Source organism: Pseudophryne corroboree, chromosome 3, assembly GCF_028390025.1.
Source record: "Pseudophryne corroboree isolate aPseCor3 chromosome 3, aPseCor3.hap2, whole genome shotgun sequence".
Lineage (NCBI taxonomy): Eukaryota > Metazoa > Chordata > Amphibia > Anura > Myobatrachidae > Pseudophryne > Pseudophryne corroboree.
In genome coordinates, this window is record NC_086446.1 from 246,475,884 (window position 1) to 246,499,078 (window position 23,195).

Sequence of the window (23,195 nt, forward strand, 5' to 3'; positions counted from 1 at the left end):
CTCAGAGTATTACAAACACCTATCCGCTAGATACTGAGTCACACTGCTTGCTATGTATCAGATTACAACTTGTAATACATGTTTCTTTATAATTGGCTCCTGTCTGTCCTGCAAGAGCTTTGGAGTATTGTAAGAGCTGACTGACCAATGGGACACTACTAATACCCCTTTTCCACTAGCTCAAAAAACACGGGTAAATGCACGGAGGCGCGCATTTACCCGTGTTTTTTGCAAGTGGAAAAGGGTCCCTCCGCAAAAACCCGGATCAAGTGACCCGTGAATCCTACCCGGGTAGCTACCTGGGTAGGACACGGGAATGATCCGGGTAGGGTTGTAGTGTAAACGGGAGCCGTGTCGATGCGACACGGCTCCCGTTTACATTGTATGGAAGGGCGGCGCTGGGAGATCATGTGATCTCCCAGCGCCGCCCCTGCCGCGTCACTAGAAGCGTCACCAACCAATATGCCGGGTTGGTGACTGCTGATGGGAAAGGGGCTGAGCATGGGTCGCAGCAGGGCAGCTCCCGTGTCAGGCTCCCGGCTGCGACCCTTGCTCGCAGGTGGAAAAGGGGTATTAGTAACTATTTCATAGTCAGTCAGGGGAATGCAATAGGATAGGCTCTGCCCTATAAATGCATGGACCCTGGGACCTGCAGGAGGCACACCTTGGATAAACTCTTATTTAAAGCATTACATACCACAGAAATATACAAAGGCCAGTTATATATATATTTATAAAACAAGCAAATTAGTTAAATTCATCATTCTAAACATTTGATTAGACACAATAAATAACATATTCTGCATTAATTATTTACATTTGCTGCCAGAAGATCACTTTCAGAGCGCTACTTATAATATAAAACAGGGATTGCAGGCCACCAAGAGGAATGATAGCGGAGTAGTAAGTAGTGGGGGTGGGGGGAGCAGAGACTGTACATGAAGTGTAGGATACAGGTAGACTCTTAGGCAGGTGCCAGCTAAGACTATTTGGGAATCCCTGTTTTAAATTGCATAAATGATCTATACAAAAAAAAATAGAAATGTATGTATATAATATTTATTTTGAACTAAAATATTCTGATCTAAGTTTCTACTGATGCATCATATAGATTATTATTAGGCTGTAGGATTGGGCGTGTAAGGTGCTTTAATAAGAAAGCTAGATCTGTCTGGTAGTGGAGACATAGTATACACAGATGACAATAATACATGGAATGGGATATGGGAATGTAAGGCAGAAGCTGCCATGTTCTCAGGATATTCAGTGAAAACGAGCCATGAATCAGGAGAGGGTGGAGCTGGTTCCTTGAGCCCATACAGACAAGCATATTACTAAGTGAGTGGAATAGGTGGTTTTTGCCTTTGCGGGGCAATTAATCTGACTCAGAGCTGGGCGTACTGTGACTCTCCAGCTGTAGGTACACATAGCGCCGACTGTATGTCTGTATGTACCATTGCCATATCCTCTCTCTACAAGAATAAGCCTGGGACCTGCTGTGCACACACCCAGACAAGATGGATTTCAGATGAAATTAGACCCACCAATAAACTGATGATTGTGTAATGCTGTGCATTATAGTCTTTTTCTGTGTTCTTCTTTTTTCTGATTGTCTTCAAATCTGTTCCTTCAATGACATTACTAAAGTCACGGACACTTGATAACCGGTATCCGTCTCATGACTCTCCATTTCCTAACACTTCTCATCTGAAGTGCCCAACTGAAAAACATGAAGGCCAGTCCAGTACATCTGAGGATGAGAACAAAGGATGTGTGCTGATTTATGACAATTCTATAGATTTCCCTTGTCGGCGCTGCTGTACAATTGTGAAAGAGCTTGGTTCCGAGATACATTTATAATGACAGGACAATAAGTCTTACGGCTTTGATGTTTATAGAAGCGCTGCGCGTAGAGGAGCTGGGTGCCAGCGTATTGTTTGTGGTACTGGAATCGGTAGCTTGCACTGTGCAAAGGAAACAGAAGGTGATGTGTATGAACGGGAAGGATCTCCAAGGAGGAAGCAGTCAGCACAAGGTGTCTGGCAGGATCGCACTTCTATGTCTGATTTCTAGCAGGTAGGCCAGAAAACTCCTTTCTGATAATTTCATTAACTGCATACAAAAAAACAACAATAGAAATATAAGTAAAAGGATTTCCAACAACGTACATTTTAAAAGCTCTGCACTGTATTTAGAAACTATATATATATATATATATATATATATATATATATATAAGCTTTGAATAACAATAACAAAGTTCAGCACAACATGGTGCATATTAAATCAGAAGAAGTGCTTATTGGGATATATACAGCAATTCAGTTATGCAGCAATGTTGGTTTGGAGGTTGAGTATATAGCAGGGACGTGCGGAACGTCACTGGTATATAGTAAATTCATCTATTTATGGTAGTGTCATGCAGACACTTCTCAGACCATGTTTAAAATGCTGCATATTGAAAGAAAATGGAGCTGTTGTCACACAAGCACTTTTATGGTTCCAGCCATTTTCAAACACAGAGAGCAGAATTTTGGACAGATGTCCAAAGCCTAAGTACTAGTTGAAACATATTATATTTAAATAGAACTTGTCATACAGGTTATATTGTTAGAAGCTGTGGGCAGCAAAAGCTCTGAACGTCTTCAACCAAGATAACCATGTTATCAAAATTAGGTTTGATGGCTTCTAAAAATGTAAAAGTTACAACCATGAGTGATTGGACTATAACTCCTAGAAAGTGGTGTGAGATTTACTTGATGTACAGTATGCTCCAGTAACACAGGTGTATGTATATTTGTATCAGACATGATTAGTACTGACTGAGAGATTACATGAGAAAACCACACAGGCCATTTCTGAGCACACGGTCCAACTGTCCTGAGTACAGGGGATCTTTTTTCCCATTATAAAAGCAATGTTTTTGGTGCATTCGACACATGGAAGCAAAGACTGAATGCTTTACCTTCCACTTTCCTCACCACTGAACCTATCACTTATAGAACCGACACACAGATATTATATCTAGGGCAGATCTTGTCATAGACCCATTTCCAGATCCCATGATGTCCCCATTTCTTTTACATCTTAGTGTCTTGAGTAATGACAGAGTTATCACAAGAAAGCATGAAAATACTTGCCTATAAGCCGAACTAAGCTCACTGCTGCAGAATGCTAGCCTGAAGGAGTGTGCTGGACTTATTCTCCTGTTTTGTTTCATGAAACCTTATTACTTTACTGCATTATGTAGTTACAAGGAGACCCGGTGATGGGTCCTTTTCCAGAAGTGTATTGTGAGACTGACAGACCGGGAAATGGTGATACAGCATGTGCGTGGGGATCGCTATAATCAAACACAGTAAGCAGACAAAAGGGAAGATTTATCAAAGCTTGGAGAGAGAAAAAGTACCAACCAATCAGTTCCTGTCATTTATCAAACACAGGGTCTATTCATGTAGAAATAAAAGTGAATTGATACTAATCACTATACATTGCATCAGGTTGATGCAATATATAGCTTTGAAAAATAGCTATTCATGTATACTTACCTTTCCGGTAATGCAATCCCGTCTTCAGCTGCAGGACCCTTCTGCTGATGCGCCACTGGCTGAGGTCCCAGGAGGCTGCAGGGGATGCTAGTAGGCCAGGGGCCGGAGCTAGCGACGAGTGCCGGGTAGAGATCAGAGAAGTATTGAGCTTCCCTGCAGATTCTGCGCTGAAGTTTAGACCGCCATCCTGAGATGGCGAATCTGAACTCCCTGGAGAAGCAGAAAGCTGAGCTTTCCGTTCCTTCGTGAATCTTACTCACCATACTAAAGAATGGTGATGCAATTCAGGCATGGAGCAGGGATGCTGCTGGAGAAGTCAGGAACTTTCCACGGTGACCCACTCTGTGAATAGCACAAAGCAGAGAAAAGCCATGTTTTCTGAAAAACAGAGCTTTTCTCTGCATTATGAATAGACCCCACAGCCTGTAACATGGCAGTTAGGAGCTGATTGGTTAGTACCTCTCTCCAAACTTTGATAAGTCTCAACCAAAATGAGGCAATAAAATAGATTTCCTATAGGAATTTCACCAACTAAAATAAAGTGCATTTGTGTTTGGTATTTTTTAAATTACTTAAGTCCTCAACATATGTACTTTTAAATGCCTGACCACATAAACTAGTTCAACTGGAATATACTTATTGTATTATGGATGCTGGGCCATCATGAATGTATATATAATCCTATAACTGAGCAGACAATTATTATGTACAGGAAGTGCAGATTGGTTTCCTTTATAATAAAACACATCTATAATCACTGTGGGTGACTGTGTGTAACACTAAATTACTTCACAATTTCTGTGCACAGGAAGTGAGTAAGTATTTAGGCAGAAACACTATACGAGGCTAAATATAGTGATAGAGTAAGTGGGCGGTGTAGGGGTCACTGTTCCGCTGAGACTGAGTGTCACATTTATTCTGTATCTGAGATTCATCACATTCTGTACTGTATCTCACAGTGTTGTCCCATATACTGTTGTTGTTTTGTCTTGTTTTTTTGGGGAGGGGGGGGGGGGGGGGTCACCTCTATTGGATTTAGTGAGACATATCACTTCCCGAGAACAAAAATTAAAATTTTTACACCAGTGCATCTTTATTTCTTTTGACCAGTACCCAGAATTTCTATGTGAATTAGCTTTGTGACCTGTTGCTCAATTTTAAATAGTGTGTTTCTTTTAAATGGTATTAAGTTATTTAGTTGGGTATAGTCTTGCTAATAAATCTCCCGGAACACTGACTAGTCATGGCAGGGCAGTTTCTTGGGGCAGGCGAGCAGTGCAACCGCACTGGGCGCCCGCCGCGGCACTAACTGTGGCTCCCTGCTTCCCCCTCCTATCTCTCCCCGAGTAACCCGCTCTGGGGGCGGAGTTTCACAGAATGACGTGGTTGCGTCGTTACGTCACGGCGCAACCCCGTCACAATGCGAAACTCCCCCCGAGCGGAGTACAGAGGGGGATCCAAGTTAGGAAGAGGGAAAGGCCGGCGCGAGGAGCGACTGGTGAGGTGGGCCGAAGAGCTGTAATCGCCTCTGTAAGTATTCTCTCTCTCTCTCAATGTGTAAAATGGGGACACCTGCAGTAATGTGTGAAATGGGGACTCTTGCCTGCCGTAGTGTGGGGATTTAATGTATCAAGGGCATTGCGGTGTGTTGCATAATATGGTAGAATTTTTTTCCCTGTGGTGGTCGTGATCTGTTGGAGCAGGGTCAAAAACTGGATTGTGAGGTAGTCTTTTCAGACGAGGCCATGCCCATTTAAATGAGGCCACACCCATTTACATGAGGCCATGCCCCCTTGCCGGGTGCGCGCGCAAGTTTTTTTTTTTTTTTTACTAGGTGTGTGGGGGGGGGGGGGGGGGCACATTTTTTAATGTCATGGGGGCGCATTTTTAAATCTCGCACTGGGAGCCAAATTGGCTAGAAACAGCCCTGAGTCATGGTCAGGGTGATTAAATTAGCCACCGGACCTGGCAGCCAATGACGCTATTCGAACTGAATAGTGTCATTGTCCCCCACTGTATGTGGGCACAATTATGCAATCATACAGCCACAGCATGCACCCATCACTCCCTTCACCACATCATGTCAAGCCACCACCACCCCATGCAGTGCCATCCTGGCTTCAACCTTCCGCAACTATAATTTAATAAACACAATTATTAGACTATTGAGTCAGTATAGCATCTGATGGATTTACTTTACTTGTTGGTAGTCGCTTTGTAATATGAGATCACAGAAGCACAATAGTTATTATATTACACTGGTAAACTTCATTGAAATAAACCCTTATAGTCATTAAGGGCAGAGCAAAGGATTCTGGGATAAGATACTTACTTTACTTTATTCAGTTTGCTTTTATGTTTAAATACCCTTAGTAGAGGTATTAGTTTCCTAAAGTTCATAGAGACAAAAAAAAAAAAAGGATAGCTTTTTTTACAGCAAGATCATATGATATTTAGCCCACTTTCCTACAGTAATTGTAAAGTATATAAAAGCCATGTTCTACATGAATAGGACGCTGTTGTGTGGAGGTTTCCTCTTTGTGCCAGCAGGTGCTACCAAACCTTTTTGGAAGAACCTTTTGAATGGCACCCAGAAGTACCTGGCTTGGCAACGGATAAGCAAAAGCATTGTTTACAAGTACTTCAGTGTGGTGACAATATGTTTAGTGTATTCCTCTTAGAGAAGTGAGTAATCCATTATATAGTGTATTCATGTTGGCTCTCAGAACATCGATTGCTGGAGCTTTAGAATTACAAGGTTCAGTTAGCAATAGATTACTCTGAGATCTAAATGCCAAGTCAATAAAACTGCACTGCTAGAAACCATGCTTTATGGAAAAAGAAACTCCAGCTTAAGGTTCCCAAACCCAGTCCTCAAGTACCACCAACAGGTCATGTTTTATATAATTATTTGATAATGCACAGGTGAGTTATGCTACGTTGATGGGTCAGTAATTACCCCACCAGCTTCCATACAGAAATCCTCAAAACATTACCTGTTGGGCAAATTTGGGGGTTGAGGTCAGTGGCACTTCAACAGTGGAGGGGGCCTGTGTGCACCTCTGGGTGGGCCCCTTCCTCTGTACAGCGCTGTAGACTCCGGCATTGTGCCGGAGTCTACTGCACATGCGTAGGTCTCCGGAAACTTGACGCCCACCATGATCCGGAGACCAATTTTGCTACTGCGCCATGACCGTAACGCCCGATGCTAGACTCTGGAAAGGTAAGTATTAAAATGGGTGTGGTGTGGGCCCCCCTGGACCCAGGGGCCCGCGTGCACCGCACACATTGCATCCATTACAGAACTGCCAATGGTTGAGGTTGAGAACCACTGCTCTAGCTGAATAAAAATATTAAAGTTATGGAGACAAGGCCTAAAACACAATACTCAGACATATAGCAGTTACAATAAAATATTTACAATTGAGAACAAAAAAAATGAGGGGCCAATTTAATAAATTGGAGCAAATAAAATACATGCTGTAACCCTAACAACCCGCTATGTAAAACCTTTGGTTACTCTAGAGTACTTTGGACATGTAAAAGCAAACATCTGAATGGCTGTCATTTACTCCATGCTATCAGGGGTGTGTGTTATGCCAAACAATGGTTTGGAGGAAATTATCCAACCATTTTAGTATGTTTGGCTTGCCCCTGCATAAGGAAGGAATAATGCATCAGCAGATCATTGGCTGCATCAGTGTGCATATCCACCAACCACGCTGCATCGTTCACCCAATCTGCCTTACAGCATTGTTCTTACACAACACTCAAGCCAGGAATTCAGGGTAATGTCACAAAACAAAATGCTTACCCTAGTATAGCTATTATTGCAAGGCTTTATAATCTCTACCATTTTTGTGATAATCTACTGTAAATTTATTTTAAGCAGACTAGTAATGTAAAAAATTATAATGAGAGTACCTAGCGCACACTACTTCATTATAATGATACTGGCAGTCACCTACATTTTCTATGTGCTGTATAAATGAATGGAGCCTGTCACATTGAATTTACATGGTCCAAGAGCTACTGTTTTTTTTTTATATCTGCAAAAATTTAACAGATTAGTCCCTACATGCCCAATGGTTAGACAGAGTGAAAAGACATTAAAACTGTGCACAATTCAAGCAAAGGGAAGACTTCCCCAGGTACAGTACTATTTTGTCTTTGTATTTACTTATCACATATATTGTACCCCGGAATGAGCATGTAACATAATACTCTCTCAGCTGATTGTTTGGCTTGAGATCTGAGCTGGGCTAGTAGTGAAATACACAACGCTCGCTACTATGCTGGTGTACACTATTCCTCACAGTTCTCTTGCTGTACATGTACTAAAATAGCCAGCCCTGGCAAGATTACAATATGTAAAAAGCAAATGTTCCCTTCCAGGCAAATATGGTCATGATAAAAGAAAACACTATATACGCAAATACTAAGCCAATGGTGGCCATTTCTATTGAACAAGATCCTCAAATGAGTGTTCATAGTGTTTGTCAACAAATCTACTAAACAAAATGAGGTTTATGTAATAAATGTGGCCAAAATAACTGTCATGACCATAGTATTGTAGACACGATTGCTATTATGTAAAACAAAGCACAACAAACATTGGATAACATAACTACAATTTAAACTCAATATGGATCACCTGCCACACATAGCGAGTGAGGACATTCATGATGATACTGCCTAGTAATTCACTAGAATTAATGACTTCATGATTATTAGTTATAGAAAAGAATGGCTGACTCCACTATGTACAGGTGATGTATGCGGTTGCCTTACTTACAATTAGATTTTAGCTTGCAAGAGTTAAATCTAACTAAAAAGTAATACCTCATTGGAGTACAAAGGAAAATTACTCATAGAAATAACAAAAGTTAGGAATAGCCACACTTGTGGTAGACTATAAAGTCTTTCTAATCTGTTTACTGAAACAATAAGATGGAAGAAATGTGTATTCTAGTCATCATCCATACTATGCAACTAGACCAGATATTTCCATACACTCTCTCAGGTAAATTCACAGTGAAACAGAAAGAGAGAGAATTGACGAAGGTGAAAGAATGGGCAATAAAAATATGAGAAATGTGAGAAACTGCCAGGAAAAAGGGAGTAAAATGAGTTACCTTTTACTTTCAATTCTTGCCTCAGAGACCACTGGCCTTCGGCCTCATATAATGTTTTGTATCCAGCTAAGGTTTGTATCTATCAGTTCTGAAAAAGATTTGCAAAAACCAATTTTGAGTTTCGAGTAGATACAAAAAAAAAAGTACCAGAACTGCAAGGTTTGGTTTCTAAGTGCCATATCGCAACCTGCAATTCTGTATATTCTTGGTTTGGGTAAATCATTACACACAGTGATCAAGACCAATATCATTACACCATCCAAGCTACATAACCATGTCACATAGGAAGACCATTGTAGTTCACTGCTTTGTACAGAGCAATATTTGCCAAATATCTGGTTAATGAAGTCATTTTTGGGGGGAAAACGGAAAAATTGCGCTCTACAGAAACTTTCAGTATACTTCATCAACTACAAACCATGATATACACTGGGGGAGTTACATATGGATAATGAGTGCCCTGTTCTACAGTATTTCTGCCTAACCATGACTCTGGAACATGAATTTTATCTAAAGAACTCCCCCACCATAACTCATGAATAGCAAAATTATAGGGGGCCTATAATTTGCATTCTGAGAGTCTGGCCTGTTCTACATCACCTTGAGGCCCCAGGGCTCACAGCCTGTGGTTTGAATGGAAGATTGCAGCAGCTGCTGTAGCTGATTAGATGAGTTCTCTTTCTCTTGAACCGTGGAGGTGGGTGTATTGGAACCTCTTTGTTTTGCTGGCTGTTTTTGCCAGAGATCATGTAAGCTTTGTTTTATGGAGAATGCCTATGCGTCTGTATTCCTAGCAAGATATGGCAGTACATATCTTGTTACTATAAGTAATTATAGATGGGTAGGTTAAATACACTAGACTACAGTAGTTTAAGTCAATTAACTCTCATACGAGAATGACAAATTGGGATTATTTTCTTTGTATAAAACTATGACCTTTTTCCCATTTCCACAATTAAATCTGTACTGCTATGATGAAACAGCCGGCAACTTTAAAATCATTAGTTGCATTCAATCAACCTGCCTATGTGCTGTGCAGTTATGGTCTTTGGCACAACCTGCTAGTTATATACAGGACTAATTGCATCCAGTAGTAGTGAAGCCTAAACTTTACCTAACTGAACTGTACACAACATTTTATTTTTGTACAACAAATTGCTGAATGAATTTTGTTTGACTCTTATCTTCTTTTAAATCATTAAGGGGAAGAAACTAAAACCACAAAGTATCCAGTACTATGGTTTGCTGTAAATACTGCAACACTTCTGACCAAATGAAAGCTTGTAATGTAGGATTGCAGCCTAACATATCACCTGAGTGCAGCCACAAAGCACAGACATGGGCGCAGACAGGCTCGGGAAACAATTAGTCCTGAAGTAATGGTGCAAGGTGTTAGGACCTCAGCTATTTGCTGTGAGAGAAGAGGTGCAGGTTGTGTAGGGACCACTTAGCTGGCATTACTGACAGCAATAACTCCAGTGTAAAGTACTTAAAGGATCAGCTAGTGAGATTTCCTGGAAGAGACAGATTATAGGGCCTTTCTCTGACTGACCTTTTACCAATAAGTGTTTTCTTCTCTTACTAGTCAACTCACTTGGGCACTGAAGTGAACTATTTTCATTAGAGAAATGTATTGTTAAATATAAGCTGCTGATACCTGAAACAGCTCAGCCTGCTATTCGTATAGCCAGGTAAAAGTATACGCTGCCAAAAGTCATAAGATAAGTGACCTCTAGTCCAGCGAAGTGCAGCAACTCAACGTGGCATCGATTCCACAAGTGAACTGAAAGACACTGGAGAGATGTTGACCCATGCCATCTGGATAGCTTCCCACAGCTCCCTAATATTTGTATGTACAGGATCTCAGGTGCGAATGGACCTCTTCACCATGTCCCATAAATGCTCGATCATGTCGGGTGAACGTGGTGACCACACCATTTGTTGTAACTCTCTGGAATGCTTCTTGAATCAATTCTGGACAACGTGAGGCTGATGACATGGTGCATTATCCTGCTGGAATATTTCATCATTGTGGGGGTACATGAAGTCCATGAAGGTCTGCAAATGGTCATCAAGCACTGCAATGTAACAGTTACCAGTCAATGTTCAGGCGGACCAACGGCCCCAACCCATGCCATGTTAACACAACCCACACCATTATGGAACAACCACCAGTCTGCATGGTGCCTTGTTGATAACTGGGGTCCATGGCCTCATGGGGTCTGCTCCACACATGAACCCTTCCATCAGCCTGAAACAACTGAAACCATGACTCATCGTACCATGCGACTTGTTGCTAGTCCTCCAGGGAACAAATAGCGATGTCACAAGCCCAGGTGAAGTGCTGTGTCCGGTGTCGTAGTGTTAACAGGGGCACTCTGGTGGGTCTTATGCTCACATATCCCATGGAAGCTAAAGAACGCTGCACTGACCTGATGGCCATGGGTCTGGTACCTCTTGCATTGAATGTGGATGTGATCTGAACCAATGTCATCTGTTACCATGGACAGTACTGGCCAGACCTCATTGGTCACAATCATGAAGCACTCGTGGTCGGCCACTGCGCTGTCCATAGTTTGTGGTAATGCCATCCATGAGGAATTCCCGATACACAAGTGACGCCATAGATCGAGGAATGTTGAATGTATGCACAATTGTGGAAATGGAATGTCCTATCTATCGGCACAGACTATCATGCCCCAATCGAACTCCTATAATTCAGGTCTCCTTGCCGTGAGCAGCCTAGCCAGAGTTCAAACTGACTCACAAGTTGTCAATTACAACTGATGCAGATCTGAACATTTCCAAGACGTGACAGTATGGTTGCGCCACCTCCAATTACCTTTACATACTGATATCCCATAACTTTTAGCACTTCAGTGTACTGCCATGACTTTTGGCCCTTCAGTGTACTGCCCACTTCCTGAGCCTGGTTGTACGTCAGACATATTTGTGGCTCACTAAATGATCTGTACTATAAGAGATCTCCCTGCTCTGAGGTAATGATTGTGGGCAGGCATACTGTAGGAATAGTTTTTAAGACTAAAGTGAAAGCCTTTGATAGCATAACACTTCTAGGAGAGAGAGCTTTAAGGCATGCAGTGATATGGTTGTTAGCCATGTTTATGAGGAGCCCATAAACAGTGCAATTACCTGTAGTAGCATTCACACTAGTGACCAAATAATAGTGTAATGTGTTTGGCTAGCAGTGTCATCCATTTATACCTAGAGTAACATAGAACTTGCCAGAGGTGCCTGTATAAGAGCACAAGCTATACTGTATGTCAATTATACCCCTTTCACACCAAAAAACTCAGGTCCAACATGAGTTATTCAACGCGGTTTCAAGCAGTGTCCAGCTACTTAAAACAGTGTATACACCTTAGGCTGGACCGTTATTGCTTAGTGCAATGTAAAGCAGAGCTATGCAATTAGCATTGTAACAAAAGTACCAGCTCTAATATTTTTTTTATTATCATGCATAGTGCTTATGGGCATACAAAATAAATGCAAGCAATTTACCCCTCTTCCCAGATACAGGCTCTTTTCTCGGTAATCTACAGTCTAATCCATCATTTGCATATACTCATAATGTCAGGGCCGTAACTAGGGGGGGAGGGGAGAGGGGCTAAGGGGGCATGTGCCCTGGGTGCAGGATTTGAGGGGGCACCAAGGAGTTAGAGGAGCAGGATTTTTGTTTGTTTTTTAACCGGCAGTGCTGTGCTGCTCCTGTGAGACAGGTGACAGCTCCCAGGGCAATGTTTCTGACCCACCTGTCTGCCCGCAGCTGGCTCCGGCGCTGAGCAGGTGAGCTTCAGTACCTGGGATCTCTCCTATACTGGCTACTGTCTTAAACTCTCTTCTTTGCCATGCAGTGCTGCGACTAGTGTGCGGTGCACTGTACAAGCTATAGAAGCGCACTGTGCTCCCAGTTAGCAGTATCAACCTCCACTTTGCCTCCCAGATGGGGGGATTTCGTGTAGCTTATAGGTTATGCAGTGTAGTAATGTATTGCAGTATATAGGGGCATGTAGTGCACTGATGTGGTGTAACATATAAAGGGATGTAGTGTAGGGATGTAGTGTAGCATATAGGGTATATAGTAGAGATGAGCGCCTGAAATTTTTCGGGTTTTGTGTTTTGGTTTTGGGTTCGGTTCCGCGGCCGTGTTTTGGGTTCGAACGCGTTTTGGCAAAACCTCACCGAATTTTTTTTGTCGGATTCGGGTGTGTTTTGGATTCGGGTGTTTTTTTCAAAAAACACTAAAAAACAGCTTAAATCATAGAATTTGGGGGTCATTTTGATCCCAAAGTATTATTAACCTCAAAAACCATAATTTACACTCATTTTCAGTCTATTCTGAATACCTCACACCTCACAATATTATTTTTAGTCCTAAAATTTGCACCGAGGTCGCTGTGTGAGTAAGATAAGCGACCCTAGTGGCCGACACAAACACCGGGCCCATCTAGGAGTGGCACTGCAGTGTCACGCAGGATGTCCCTTCCAAAAAACCCTCCCCAAACAGCACATGACGCAAAGAAAAAAAGAGGCGCAATGAGGTAGCTGTGTGAGTAAGATTAGCGACCCTAGTGGCCGACACAAACACCGGGCCCATCTAGGAGTGGCACTGCAGTGTCACGCAGGATGGCCCTTCCAAAAAACCCTCCCCAAACAGCACATGACGCAAAGAAAAAAAGAGGCGCAATGAGGTAGCTGTGTGAGTAAGATTAGCGACCCTAGTGGCCGACACAAACACCGGGCCCATCTAGGAGTGGCACTGCAGTGTCACGCAGGATGTCCCTTCCAAAAAACCCTCCCCAAACAGCACATGACGCAAAGAAAAAAAGAGGCGCAATGAGGTAGCTGTGTGAGTAAGATTAGCGACCCTAGTGGCCGACACAAACACCGGGCCCATCTAGGAGTGGCACTGCAGTGTCACGCAGGATGTCCCTTCCAAAAAACCCTCCCCAAACAGCACATGACGCAAAGAAAAAAAGAGGCGCAATGAGGTAGCTGACTGTGTGAGTAAGATTAGCGACCCTAGTGGCCGACACAAACACCGGGCCCATCTAGGAGTGGCACTGCAGTGTCACGCAGGATGTCCCTTCCAAAAAACCCTCCCCAATCAGCACATGATGCAAAGAAAAAGAAAAGAAAAAAGAGGTGCAAGATGGAATTGTCCTTGGGCCCTCCCACCCACCCTTATGTTGTATAAACAAAACAGGACATGCACACTTTAACCAACCCATCATTTCAGTGACAGGGTCTGCCACACGACTGTGACTGATATGACGGGTTGGTTTGGACCCCCCCCAAAAAAGAAGCAATTAATCTCTCCTTGCACAAACTGGCTCTACAGAGGCAAGATGTCCACCTCATCTTCACCCTCCGATATATCACCGTGTACATCCCCCTCCTCACAGATTATCAATTCGTCCCCACTGGAATCCACCATCTCAGCTCCCTGTGTACTTTGTGGAGGCAATTGCTGCTGGTCAATGTCTCCGCGGAGGAATTGATTATAATTCATTTTAATGAACATCATCTTCTCCACATTTTCTGGATGTAACCTCGTACGCCGATTGCTGACAAGGTGAGCGGCGGCACTAAACACTCTTTCGGAGTACACACTTGTGGGAGGGCAACTTAGGTAGAATAAAGCCAGTTTGTGCAAGGGCCTCCAAATTGCCTCTTTTTCCTGCCAGTATAAGTACGGACTGTGTGACGTGCCTACTTGGATGCGGTCACTCATATAATCCTCCACCATTCTATCAATGTTGAGAGAATCATATGCAGTGACAGTAGACGACATGTCCGTAATCGTTGTCAGGTCCTTCAGTCCGGACCAGATGTCAGCATCAGCAGTCGCTCCAGACTGCCCTGCATCACCGCCAGCGGGTGGGCTCGGAATTCTGAGCCTTTTCCTCGCACCCCCAGTTGCGGGAGAATGTGAAGGAGGAGATGTTGACAGGTCGCGTTCCGCTTGACTTGACAATTTTGTCACCAGCAGGTCTTTCAACCCCAGCAGACTTGTGTCTGCCGGAAAGAGAGATCCAAGGTAGGCTTTAAATCTAGGATCGAGCACGGTGGCCAAAATGTAGTGCTCTGATTTCAACAGATTGACCACCCGTGAATCCTTGTTAAGCGAATTAAGGGCTGCATCCACAAGTCCCACATGCCTAGCGGAATCGCTCCCTTTTAGCTCCTTCTTCAATGCCTCCAGCTTCTTCTGCAAAAGCCTGATGAGGGGAATGACCTGACTCAGGCTGGCAGTGTCTGAACTGACTTCACGTGTGGCAAGTTCAAAGGGCATCAGAACCTTGCACAACGTTGAAATCATTCTCCACTGCACTTGAGACAGGTGCATTCCACCTCCTATATCGTGCTCAATTGTATAGGCTTGAATGGCCTTTTGCTGCTCCTCCAACCTCTGAAGCATATAGAGGGTTGAATTCCACCTCGTTACCACTTCTTGCTTCAGATGATGGCAGGGCAGGTTCAGTAGTTTTTGGTGGTGCTCCAGTCTTCTGTACGTGGTGCCTGTACGCCGAAAGTGTCCCGCAATTTTTCTGGCCACCGACAGCATCTCTTGCACGCCCCTGTCGTTTTTTAAAAAATTCTGCACCACCAAATTCAAGGTATGTGCAAAACATGGGACGTGCTGGAATTTGCCCATATTTAATGCACACACAATATTGCTGGCGTTGTCCGATGCCACAAATCCACAGGAGAGTCCAATTGGGGTAATCCATTCCACGATGATCTTCCTCAGTTGCCGTAAGAGGTTTTCAGCTGTGTGCGTATTCTGGAAACCGGTGATACAAAGCGTAGCCTGCCTAGGAAAGAGTTGGCGTTTGCGAGATGCTGCTACTGGTGCCGCCGCTGCTGTTCTTGCGGCGGGAGTCCATACATCTACCCAGTGGGCTGTCACAGTCATATAGTCCTGACCCTGCCCTGCTCCACTTGTCCACATGTCCGTGGTTAAGTGGACATTGGGTACAACTGCATTTTTTAGGACACTGGTGAGTCTTTTTCTGACGTCCGTGTACATTCTCGGTATCGCCTGCCTAGAGAAGTGGAACCTAGATGGTATTTGGTAACGGGGGCACACTGCCTCAATAAATTGTCTAGTTCCCTGTGAACTAACGGCGGATACCGGACGCACGTCTAACACCAACATAGTTGTCAAGGCCTCAGTTATCCGCTTTGCAGTAGGATGACTGCTGTGATATTTCATCTTCCTCGCAAAGGACTGTTGAACAGTCAATTGCTTACTGGAAGTAGTACAAGTGGGCTTACGACTTCCCCTCTGGGATGACCATCGACTCCCAGCGGCAACAACAGCAGCGCCAGCAGCAGTAGGCGTTACACGCAAGGATGCATCGGAGGAATCCCAGGCAGGAGAGGACTCGTCAGAATTGCCAGTGACATGGCCTGCAGGACTATTGGCATTCCTGGGGAAGGAGGAAATTGACACTGAGGGAGTTGGTGGGGTGGTTTGCGTGAGCTTGGTTACAAGAGGAAGGGATTTACTGGTCAGTGGACTGCTTCCGCTGTCACCCAAAGTTTTTGAACTTGTCACTGACTTATTATGAATGCGCTGCAGGTGACGTATAAGGGAGGATGTTCCGAGGTGGTTAACGTCCTTACCCCTACTTATTACAGCTTGACAAAGGGAACACACGGCTTGACACCTGTTGTCCGCATTTCTGGTGAAATACCTCCACACCGAAGAGCTGATTTTTTTGGTATTTTCACCTGGCATGTCAACGGCCATATTCCTCCCACGGACAACAGGTGTCTCCCCGGGTGCCTGACTTAAACAAACCACCTCACCATCAGAATCCTCCTGGTCAATTTCCTCCCCAGCGCCAGCAACACCCATATCCTCCTCATCCTGGTGTACTTCAACACTGACATCTTCAATCTGACTATCAGGAACTGGACTGCGGGTGCTCCTTCCAGCACTTGCAGGGGGCGTGCAAATGGTGGAAGGCGCATGCTCTTCACGTCCAGTGTTGGGAAGGTCAGGCATCGCAACCGACACAATTGGACTCTCCTTGTGGATTTGGGATTTCGAAGAATGCACAGTTCTTTGCTGTGCTGCTTTTGCCAGCTTGAGTCTTTTCATTTTTCTAGCGAGAGGCTGAGTGCTTCCATCCTCATGTGAAGCTGAACCACTAGCCATGAACATAGGCCAGGGCCTCAGCCGTTCCTTGCCACTCCGTGTGGTAAATGGCATATTGGCAAGTTTACGCTTCTCCTCCGACAATTTTATTTTAGGTTTTGGAGTCCTTTTTTTACTGATATTTGGTGTTTTGGATTTGACATGCTCTGTACTATGACATTGGGCATCGGCCTTGGCAGACGACGTTGCTGGCATTTCATCGTCTCGGCCATGACTAGTGGCAGCAGCTTCAGCACGAGGTGGAAGTGGATCTTGATCTTTCCCTAATTTTGGAACCTCAACATTTTTGTTCTCCATATTTTAATAGGCACAACTAAAAGGCACCTCAGGTAAACAATGGAGATGGATGGATTGGATACTAGTATACAATTATGGACGGGCTGCCGAGTGCCGACACAGAGGTAGCCACAGCCGTGAACTACCGCACTGTACTGTGTCTGCTGCTAATATATAGACTGGTTGATAAAGAGATAGTATATTCGTAACTAGTATGTATGTATAAAGAAAGAAAAAAAAACCACGGTTAGGTGGTATATACAATTATGGACGGGCTGCCGAGTGCCGACACAGAGGTAGCCACAGCCGTGAACTACCGCACTGTACTGTGTCTGCTGCTAATATATAGACTGGTTGATAAAGAGATAGTATACTCGTAACTAGTATGTATGTATAAAGAAAGAAAAAAAAACCACGGTTAGGTGGTATATACAATTATGGACGGGCTGCCGAGTGCCGACACAGAGGTAGCCACAGCCGTGAACTACCGCACTGTACTGTGTCTGCTGCTAATATATAGACTGGTTGATAAAGAGATAGTATACTCGTAACTAGTATGTATGTATAAAGAAAGAAAAAAAAACCACGGTTAGGTGGTATATACAATTATGGACGGGCTGCCGAGTGCCGACACAGAGGTAGCCACAGCCGTGAACTACCGCACTGTACTGTGTCTGCTGCTAATATATAGACTGGTTGATAAAGAGATAGTATACTCGTAACTAGTATGTATGTATAAAGAAAGAAAAAAAAACCACGGTTAGGTGGTATATACAATTATGGACGGGCTGCCGAGTGCCGACACAGAGGTAGCCACAGCCGTGAACTACCACACTGTACTGTGTCTGCTGCTAATATATAGACTGGTTGATAAAGAGATAGTATACTCGTAACTAGTATGTATGTATAAAGAAAGAAAAAAAAACCACGGTTAGGTGGTATATACAATTATGGACGGGCTGCCGAGTGCCGACACAGAGGTAGCCACAGCCATGAACTACCGCACTGTACTGTGTCTGCTGCTAATATAGACTGGTTGATAAAGAGATAGTATACTCGTAACTAGTATGACTATAAAGAAAGAAAAAAAAACCACGGTTAGGTGGTATATACAATTATGGACGGGCTGCCGAGTGCCGACACAGAGGTAGCCACAGCCGTGAACTACCGCACTGTACTGTGTCTGCTGCTAATATATAGACTGGTTGATAAAGAGATAGTATACTCGTAACTAGTATGTATGTATAAAGAAAGAAAAAAAAAACACGGTTAGGTGGTATATACAATTATGGACGGGCTGCCGAGTGCCGACACAGAGGTAGCCACAGCCGTGAACTACCGCACTGTACTGTGTCTGCTGCTAATATAGACTGGTTGATAAAGAGATAGTATACTCGTAACTAGTATGTATGTATAAAGAAAGAAAAAAAAACCACGGTTAGGTGGTATATACAATTATGGACGGGCTGCCGAGTGCCGACACAGAGGTAGCCACAGCTGTGAACTACCGCACTGTACTGTGTCTGCTGCTAATATATAGACTGGTTGATAAAGAGATAGTATACTCGTAACTAGTATGTATGTATAAAGAAAGAAAAAAAAACCACGGTTAGGTGGTATATACAATTATGGACGGGCTGCCGAGTGCCGACACAGAGGTAGCCACAGCCGTGAACTACCGCACTGTACTGTGTCTGCTGCTAATATAGACTGGTTGATAAAGAGATAGTATACTCGTAACTAGTATGTATGTATAAAGAAAGAAAAAAAAAACACGGTTAGGTGGTATATACAATTATGGACGGGCTGCCGAGTGCCGACACAGAGGTAGCCACAGCCGTGAACTACCGCACTGTACTGTGTCTGCTGCTAATATAGACTGGTTGATAAAGAGATAGTATACTCGTAACTAGTATGACTATAAAGAAAGAAAAAAAAACCACGGTTAGGTGGTATATACAATTATGGACGGGCTGCCGAGTGCCGACACAGAGGTAGCCACAGCCGTGAACTACCGCACTGTACTGTGTCTGCTGCTAATATATAGACTGGTTGATAAAGAGATAGTATACTCGTAACTAGTATGTATGTATAAAGAAAGAAAAAAAAACCACGGTTAGGTGGTATATACAATTATGGACGGGCTGCCGAGTGCCGACACAGAGGTAGCCACAGCCGTGAACTACCGCACTGTACTGTGTCTGCTGCTAATATAGACTGGTTGATAAAGAGATAGTATACTCGTAACTAGTATGTATGTATAAAGAAAGAAAAAAAAAACACGGTTAGGTGGTATATACAATTATGGACGGGCTGCCGAGTGCCGACACAGAGGTAGCCACAGCCGTGAACTACCGCACTGTACTGTGTCTGCTGCTAATATAGACTGGTTGATAAAGAGATAGTATACTCGTAACTAGTATGACTATAAAGAAAGAAGAAAAAACCACGGTTAGGTGGTATATACAATTATGGACGGGCTGCCGAGTGCCGACACAGAGGTAGCCACAGCCGTGAACTACCGCACTGTACTGTGTCTGCTGCTAATATATAGACTGGTTGATAAAGAGATAGTATACTCGTAACTAGTATGTATGTATAAAGAAAGAAAAAAAAACCACGGTTAGGTGGTATATACAATTATGGACGGGCTGCCGAGTGCCGACACAGAGGTAGCCACAGCCGTGAACTACCGCACTGTACTGTGTCTGCTGCTAATATAGACTGGTTGATAAAGAGATAGTATACTACTAATATTATATATACTGGTGGTCAGGTCACTGGTCACTAGTCACACTGGCAGTGGCACTCCTGCAGCAAAAGTGTGCACTGTTTAATTTTAATATAATATTATGTACTCCTGGCTCCTGCTATAACCTATAACTGGCACTGCAGTAGTGCTCCCCAGTCTCCCCCACAATTATAAGCTGTGTGAGCTGAGCAGTCAGACAGATATATAATATATATAGATGATGCAGCACACTGGCCTGAGCCTGAGCAGTGCACACAGATATGGTATGTGACTGACTGAGTCACTGTGTGTATCGCTTTTTTCAGGCAGAGAACGGATATATTAAATAAACTGCACTGTGTGTCTGGTGGTCACTCACTATATAATATATTATGTACTCCTGGCTCCTGCTATAACCTATAACTGGCACTGCAGTAGTGCTCCCCAGTCTCCCCCACAATTATAAGCTGTGTGAGCTGAGCAGTCAGACAGATATATATATAATATTATATATAGATAATAGATGATGCAGCACACTGGCCTGAGCCTGAGCAGTGCACACAGATATGGTATGTGACTGAGTCACTGTGTGCTGTGTATCGCTTTTTTCAGGCAGAGAACGGATTATAAAGTAAACTGCACTGTCCTCACTAGTAAACTCTCTCCACTCAGTCTCTACACTTCTACAGTAACAGTACTCCTCCTAGTCAGCTCCAGTAAATCTCTCTCAGTCTCTTATAATCTAAATGGAGAGGACGCCAGCCACGTCCTCTCCCTATCAATCTCAATGCACGTGTGAAAATGGCGGCGACGCGCGGCTCCTTATATAGAATCCGAGTCTCGCGATAGAATCCGAGCCTCGCGAGAATCCGACAGCGTCATGATGACGTTCGGGCGCGCTCGGGTTAACCGAGCAAGGCGGGAAGATCCGAGTCGCTCGGACCCGTGAAAAAAAACATGAAGTTCTGGCGGGTTCGGATTCAGAGAAACCGAACCCGCTCATCTCTAGTATATAGTGCAGTGCATAGGGGCATGTAGTGTAGTGATGTAGTTCAGCGTGTAGGGGATGTAGTATAGTGATGTAGTGCAATGGATAGGGGATAGGGGAATGTAGTGCAGTGATGAAGAGTTATGATATAGTGCAATGTATGGGGACACACAAAGGAGCATGTAATTGAACACGCTGGCGGGGCATGTGACGCATAGGGTATTTGAGGCACATTGGGGAATATTGTCCAATGGTATCCTCTTATTTTGCATTTTTTGATAATATGTTTATTTTAGTCTGACAGTTTGTTTGTTCTTTTGGGAGGGGGGCGCCAATTTTCTGCCTTGCCCCGGGTGACGAAAATCCTAGTTTCGGCCCTGATAATGTCAATGGGGTTTTTGTACTTTGACATGTACATTACAGTATGTTATGGGATAGGGCTAGTAGTATGACTGTAATCCATACTTGCTGAGTAAGAATGGTCTGTAATTAGATCAGACAGTACAACTTTGCTGTCAGTGACACTACAGGATGATACTGTGCAGAACTGTGCTTATATACAAGTGCCATTTCCTCTGTGCAGTTTGGCATTAAAGCTGAACATTTCCTTAGCATTTCCTATGTAGAGATCTGATTAGCAGAAAGATCAGCCCACGCTAATGTAAATGCACAGCACAGACAAGCAAGGGGAAAGTGTGATTTACTATAAGTAACAATGGACTTTCCCTGATCTTATTATATCACATTATTAGTCAGCTCTAAACTGCTTACCACCAAATGAAACGGTCAAAATCTTCAAACCTGAACCACAACCCCAAATTAGGGGTTGAAAAAGATTGTTGGTTTGGTGACAGAAGAATTGAATCAGTAAATAAAAAAATAAAAAAAACACAGTATAGCTTTGAAACCTAATTACATACATGGGGTGTGGATTAACATATAGACAGTCAAAAGGTCTACAGTCAGTAGGTTGACACTGTATGATAGACAGTCAATACTGTAGGTCGACAGGTACAAAAGGTCGACGTGTAAAAATGTTGACATGCAAAAAGGTCGACATGCAAAGGTTGACACAAGTCTATTTGATTTTGGGCTGTTATTTTGCATGTTTAACCATATATGACCCAAATAAGCTTGGTTTGTTTGTCACAGACCCCCACCCCAGAAAACATGTGTCGACCATATGTGTGTCAACTATTGTCATGTCAACATTTTTAACCTGTTGACCTTTTGTACTGTCTACCTTTCACATGTCAACCATATGATGTTGACCTATTGAATGTAGACCTTTTGACTGCCTATCATCCACCACATACTGTACATGCACCCATATCATAGGATAATGCATTTGCATATGTTATGCTGTCCAGTAATGTAACAATGCTTCCTGTAAAAATATCATATTTTGTAACATGGCCACAGCAGAGCAATGGGGAATCTGGACAGAACATGGGCCCTCATTCTGAGTTAATCGCTAGCTGCCGTTGCTCGCTGCGTAGCGGTCAGTTAAAAAAAACGGCAAAACTGCACAGGCGAATGCACCGCAATGCGCACGCGCGGCGTATGGGTACAAAGAGCATGGTGGTTTTGCACAGGTTCTAGCGACGCTTTCAGTCGCACAGCCGATCGCAAGGAGATTGACAGGAAGAGGGCGTTTGTGGGTGGCAACTGACCGTTTTCTGGGAGTGTTTGGAAAAACGCAGGCGCGGCCGGGCGTTTGCAGGGCGAGTATCTGACGTCATTACTGTGTCATTCGTCGCAGCCATCATCGCACAGAATAAGTGACTACAGGGCTGGTCTTGTTCTGCACAAAATGTGTTTGCAGCCGCTTTGCTGCACAGGCGTTCGCACTACTGCAAAGCGAAAATACAGTCCCCCGTGGGTGGCGACTATGCGTTTGCACGGCTGCTAAAAGTAGCTAGCGAGTGATCAACTCAGAATGAGGACCATGGAGTGGTGTGAATCTGAATTTGGAAGCAGAGTCAGGTTATTTTGCATAGGGCATGCTTGCCAACTCTCTCTGAATGGAGACTTGCTGAAATAGTAGCAATCTACCTTACTCCAATCATGTAGCTGTTAAATAATTGGGGGGGGGGGGGGGGGGGGGTTGTGGGGGAATCAGATATCTAAACATTCAAATGAGATGATTTATCTGCATTGGATATGAATTAAGCCTGGAGAAGTGATATAGAAATGATAAAGCAGTGATAAGTGGAAGGTAATAACGCACCAGCCAGTCAGCTCCGAACTGTCATTTTTGATTGGCTGGTGAATTATCATCTTCCACTTATCACTTTTTTATCACTGCTTTATCACTTCTCCAAGC

General features: G+C 43.7%; 1 protein-coding gene across 4 annotated transcripts in view; it reads right to left on the reverse strand.

The window, feature by feature from the left end:
- Window positions 1-437: 437 nt before the first annotated feature.
- Window positions 438-23,195, reverse strand: part of NFATC2 (nuclear factor of activated T cells 2) — a 202,036-nt gene continuing 179,278 nt past the window's right edge. For 3 of the 4 annotated variants that reach the window (XM_063958976.1, XM_063958975.1, XM_063958973.1), the window contains one exon: window positions 438-2,112. In XM_063958976.1, coding sequence (XP_063815046.1) covers window positions 2,057-2,112 — 56 coding nt within the window. In that variant the 3' untranslated portion in view covers window positions 438-2,056. Of the gene's footprint in view, window positions 2,113-8,683; window positions 8,772-23,195 lie in introns of all 4 variants that reach the window. The other variant, XM_063958974.1, reaches the window with a different exon arrangement.